The sequence below is a fragment of the Trichoderma citrinoviride genome (genome assembly GCF_003025115.1).
Source record: "Trichoderma citrinoviride strain TUCIM 6016 unplaced genomic scaffold BBK36scaffold_91, whole genome shotgun sequence".
Lineage (NCBI taxonomy): Eukaryota > Fungi > Ascomycota > Sordariomycetes > Hypocreales > Hypocreaceae > Trichoderma > Trichoderma citrinoviride.
In genome coordinates, this window is record NW_020194799.1 from 1 (window position 1) to 5,265 (window position 5,265).

At 52.0% G+C, this 5,265-nt stretch overlaps 3 protein-coding genes across 3 annotated transcripts; 2 read left to right on the forward strand and 1 right to left on the reverse strand.

Annotated features, from left to right (window-relative positions):
* Positions 1-43: 43 nt before the first annotated feature.
* On the forward strand, positions 44-541 carry BBK36DRAFT_1163820 (hypothetical protein; the record flags this gene model as incomplete). The annotated part of the gene is made up of 1 exon (XM_024894583.1): positions 44-541. A coding segment is annotated over one exon (498 nt), but the record flags the coding sequence as incomplete, so codon positions are not given.
* Positions 542-2,377: 1,836 nt separating this feature from the next.
* BBK36DRAFT_1163821 (hypothetical protein) lies at positions 2,378-3,612 on the forward strand (the record flags this gene model as incomplete). The annotated part of the gene is made up of 3 exons (XM_024894584.1): positions 2,378-2,706; positions 2,819-2,965; positions 3,024-3,612. The coding sequence occupies 3 exons, from the start codon at positions 2,378-2,380 to the stop codon at positions 3,610-3,612; spliced, it is 1,065 nt and encodes a 354-aa protein (XP_024744918.1).
* A 1,138-nt stretch (positions 3,613-4,750) lies between these two features.
* On the reverse strand, positions 4,751-5,114 carry BBK36DRAFT_9232 (hypothetical protein; the record flags this gene model as incomplete). The annotated part of the gene is made up of 2 exons (XM_024898588.1): positions 4,751-4,798; positions 4,878-5,114. The coding sequence occupies 2 exons, from the start codon at positions 5,112-5,114 to the stop codon at positions 4,751-4,753; spliced, it is 285 nt and encodes a 94-aa protein (XP_024744919.1).
* Between the last annotated feature and the right edge of the window lie 151 nt (positions 5,115-5,265).

Sequence of the window (5,265 nt, forward strand, 5' to 3'; positions counted from 1 at the left end):
TCAGCTGGATCCTCTACGATATACATCATCGGATTCCAAAGTTGGCGGAGCAGTGGGAACGTGCGACCGGTGCCACCGTGTGCAGAACCAGCTCCGCTGCGTATACTGCTTGGAGCCTGTGGACGCTCTTTTCCCGCCGTGTCTGTCCTGCGGATGCGCGTTCCACGAGGACTGCCTTGCAGAGTGGCACGCTGCGGGCGAGACATTTTGCCCGGCGGGAGACGAGTGCAACTGCGTTGAGGAAGCCATCAACGGCCAGGTCGAGTCGTGGGCCGCTCTCCAAGGCGCCATGAAGAAGTCACAGCCCAAGCCAATGATGCTGCCGGGATCAGCCATGGGCGGCAGCGATGAAGAGGACGAGAAACACCGCAAGGGGAGCGCCAACGGCGACTGGGAGCGAGTTGGCAGGAACCTGCCGAGCAGGGCACAAGGTGCAGCAGCAGCGACGACGCCTGGGCTGAGTTTTGTACGATTCAAGACGCCTACGGGCGCGTGGTCGAGGGCCTCGAGCCAGAGACGAAATGCGAAGAAGGGGAACTAGGGAGAAATGCTTGGTCTGAAGGATTATGATACAAAGACGTGACTTGGAAACGGCGAATTTTGACAATCGACGTTGCCTACCCGCAAGGGCTTTGAATACTTGGGAACGGGAATAGGAGTAGCACCATGGGTTTCCTCTACCTGGGCAGATACATACGGATATAGATGAAGCTATCGGATTCGGATTTGGACTAGTACTTTCTCACATTGTCATATCAATGAGTGAAGTCTTGTCAACGCTCCCCATCCCTATTTGCAATGAACGTCTATGGACCCAGACGTCGCGGAACCTCCGGCGCGGGCCGGTAGAAGAGGGAGAAAGAGAGCGGCGTCCTGTTCCGCTCCGTGCTGCTGCCCAGGCCGTAGGTTCATCAACCGGGGTGACAGCATTTGTAATAATTTATCTTCCGGGATGTTGTTGGTCCATGCTACTTCTTACGGGACTGGCTCGTAACTTTTGTTAGGTTTTCGTCTGAAAGGAGGTTAATTACGTGTGTCTCCAGGACGAAAACAAATCAACGTTTCAAATTCGCCTATTTGAACGTTGACCGAAGAAAACCTGTGAAGTCGCCAAGATCGCCTACTCAATTCCCCTTTTCTAAAGGATTACCAATATACTTACTATAGATAGGTAGGGCTGAGGTGGGTGCGGAGTTGGGACATTTGTAAAATCGACAGGATCGAAAGGATTCGAGTTAAAATCTCACACAAAAGGGAAATGATGGGCTGGGCTTATTGGCTTTTGAAAGGGCTCATCTTTTAGCAACACTTGGCAGTTTCTCTCGCACCAGGCAACAACTTGAAGGGAGACGATGTGTTCCAAATTGCAACAATTTTGCCCAAAAACTACACATGAGTCGAAGAATAGGTAGGAAGAGAATGTTCGTCAGATTAAATGAATAGATGAGTAAACAAACAACCAAAGAAACTCTAGAAAGAAAAATAACCATCCAGGATTCACCAGCACAGCTACTTTTAAGCTACCCTTAAAACCTATGTATCTGAAAAGCTACCATATTATAGTCGAAAACGCCCATCAAGCCTCAATTTGGCTCGCAGAATTTGCCGTTTCGAGCAAAGCCTCTCCTATAATGAGCATAATTTCTTCTGTTTTGGCATGAAAACGTCTACGCCACATGCACGATACGCTGTACCTGATTGCCTGATCTATATGACTTGTCTGAGGTGATGCGTGTGTGCTTTCGGGAAGGGCGGAGACCCGTCTAAGGCGTGCTTTTTGCTGCTAAATACGGAATACTTCCTAATAGAAACGGACAATCTTGACACTCATTGATTATAACCAATGTCAACCTTCTTTCAATCAACATAATTAACCCTCAGGCTATAGCTGAACCAAACTTCAACGTGTCCGAGCCGGCTCGTTTACAAACCGTTTCGTTAGTCTCAACGATTGCCGAGAGGGCTTCAACTGGTGCTGACAACACCGCACCCCCCGGACATACAGCCAACACCTCACATACATAACTCCTACAGCCATCGGACTTTATAGAACAAGCCGAACAGCAGTAGACAGATTACCTTCACAGGGAGCAAAGTGACAAAATACGCATGAATCTGATGTGAGCTGCCCTATCAGTTCCCATACTTGGCATCTCAGATACGCATTTTCCCACCTTCACTCCCCCCACCGCGGTTCTCACACCTCCTTCGCGCCCCGAGCCCGACCGATAAAGTTCACTAGGTCTTATACGAACAACACGATTCCTATATAACACCATAACACTATAACACTCCAGCCTCCCTCCAATCACTTTTAACAGCAACTCTCTCCTGATATTATTTCCCCCCTCTCGCATCGCACAATCCAACCCCAAAGATGGCCATCACGGAAAAAGACAAGCTCCTCATCGTCTTCCCCTCCCCGCTCCCCAACGGCTTCCTCGACACCCTCGCCAAGCGCTTCCCCCAGCTCCGCATCCGCTGCGAGATCGCCTCCATCGGCGGCGACTCCCGCGCCGTAGACGCCCTGCCCGACGACATCTGGGACGGCGTCACCATCGCCGCGCTCTTCCGGCCGCCTCGCGCCGACAAGCTCAAGGACGTCAAGTTCGTCCAGCTGGGGTCCGCCGGGTGGGATGCATGGCTCGAGCACGACGTCTTCTTGAATAAGGATGTGGCTTTTGCCTGCACCAGCGGAGTTCACCCGTGGGTCTTTTTCTCCTTGTTCCATCGCTCTCGCCCGTTTGTCGCCGATATGGTGTTCGTTTGGGCGGCGTAGAGAGACCAGGGCTGACAGCGTGATATCGTAAATGCTTAGACCTCAGATGGCTGAGTGGGCAATCGGTGCCTGGCTCGCCCACACTCATGATTTTCAGACCTTTATGAAGCAAGCAGAGCGCGAGGAATGGAAAAAGGGCAGCACCAGCCTCGACCAACCCGTCACAGACTCCGTGGGCCTCCGCATGTAAGTTCTCGTTGAAACCAATACAAGACTCATTGAAAGCTCATGCAAGCAAAAACAGGGGCATCATGGGCTACGGCTCAATCGGCCGCCAAGTCGCCCGTCTCGCCAGCGCCCTCGGCATGGAGATATACGTCCAGACCGCAAACCCCAGACCGACCCCGGAGTCCAGGAAGCTCCACGAGTACATCGTCCCCGGCACCGGCGACCCGGACGGTCTTATTCCGGCAAAGTGGTTCTCCGGCTCCGGCCCGGAAGCCGTCAACGAGTTTCTCAGCCAGGACCTCGACGTCGTCGTCCTCAGCCTCCCCATGAACCCCCAGACCAGACACTGTATCGGCGCGGAGCAGTTTCAGATCCTCAGCAAGAAGAAGCCCTATCTCATCAACGTCGCCCGAGGCCCCATCGTCGACACCCCCGCCCTGATTGAGGCTCTTGAACAGGGGCTCTTGCGCGGAGCTGCTCTCGATGTCACGGAGCCAGAGCCATTGCCCACAGGACACCCGCTGTGGAAGGCGCCCAACGTCTTCATCACCCCACACATCAGCTGGCGGTCTTACAAGCTGACCCAGAGGATAGCAGACGTAATTTTCCAGAACCTTGAGAGATGGGACAAGGGGGAGCCTCTGCTCAATGCAATCAAGAGGTGAAACATGATGTGTCACGGGCACGCTGGCAAGAAGCACGAGGCACTGCAATCGATATCCAGTCATGTGTTATTACTTGGTTTCCCATACATAGACAGGCGTAGACATACCAAATCAAACTAGCTTTCCATTGTGCAAACACACCACCGTACTCCAGTCCATCAGATTCCATCTGAGCCGCCTCAACAGCCCAAACATCATGCAACAAACGGAGAAAACCCTCCTTGAAGCAGTTCCCCTTGCTGAACCATAAACTCATCAAACTCGTACATTGCGTCCCTGCGAAGGGCTTATTAGTCTGCCAATTTCTTCCATGTCTGTTCTTTGCCTGCCCGGTGACTCCTATGTTACCCCAAAGGGAAGTGTAGTAACTCCTTTCCACCAGAAGAAAAAAAAGCAATCTCGTTCCCATCCATGAACCCAAACATGTGAAGAAGTTCCCGTACAAGAAATATTATACCAAGCAGAGTAGAGAGTAGGAGACAAATGCAGAGAAATCAAAATACCTTCACACTGCCATTCCTGAAAGTCCATCATTCATTTTCGCCATTTCATTCTCTGCCGATATGTCGCATTTCCTGCAGGACCTTGGACCCGGGGAAGCGTTGCCTCGTTTGTGCAGACTCGCGTCGATTGAACACAAAGTATCGACAGCGTATAAATTGTGGCCCTGGTTCGCTTGTCCTATCCAGGCCAGCAGCCAAGTCCCTCATTCCACCACGTCTTCCGGTCCATCGGCACCGGAATGCTTGCCAAGTTGATTGGACAATCGCAGCTGAGAGTGTCGTACGATGAAGCTTTCGGCAGACAGTTGACCCGAACTCATGTTTTACGGCGTAAATGAGTGATAAAGTGAGCTTGATAAATGATAAATTCCCTGGCGGTCCGTGTAACGCTGTAAGGAACGGCTGGGTGAGACCATGTGCGATTCCGCCCGTATCTCTAAACGTCGCACTATTTGCTTGTGTGTAACCAAATGGTGCCTTTTCTCTCGAGAGAGACTTCGCAAGAGATGAGTGCCAATATATCCAAATGAAGTAGCAAGGGGCTTCCGCTGAGTATGTGCCGTCGAACCGAAGCTAGAGCGTAATTAAGTCGAATTGAGCGTGCAAAATTTCAAAAAGTCAGTGCAGTTATGGCTTCAGGCTATGCTGCGCAAAGCCGGCAGTCGCGAAACCGTCTTGAGCTGCTGCCATGGAATTCCGTGTAAGTCGCCAGGGAGTTGACTAAGAGAAGGATACCATCCCCTTCTATCTTGTCTGAAATACCATTTGCCGTGTGGGCATCTCCGGCACTTTTCGTCGAGCCAAGGTAACTCCCTCGTCATCGGGGCCCTCCCACCGCAGAGAAAAGGTCAGTATCCTCTCCACAATGATCCATCTCATTCTGTTTTCTGATGTGTCCTTCTCGGTAGCCTGGGCCAGTTTGGTAGACCACGGCAGGATGCGCTGCCAGCCCTCGGAGCCACGATATTTGCCATCCATGAAGATGACTTTTGAAACCATCTTGGACCGTCCATGATTGAGTGCCTGACAATCCTCCTTGCCGCATCGCCCTTGCCGCAAAACGGCCTTGGTCTCCGGCTCGTCCAGGTCCAAGGGCGCAATTTCGACAATGTTCTCATCGATCCAATACCGGAACTGCCGGGCAGTCTTT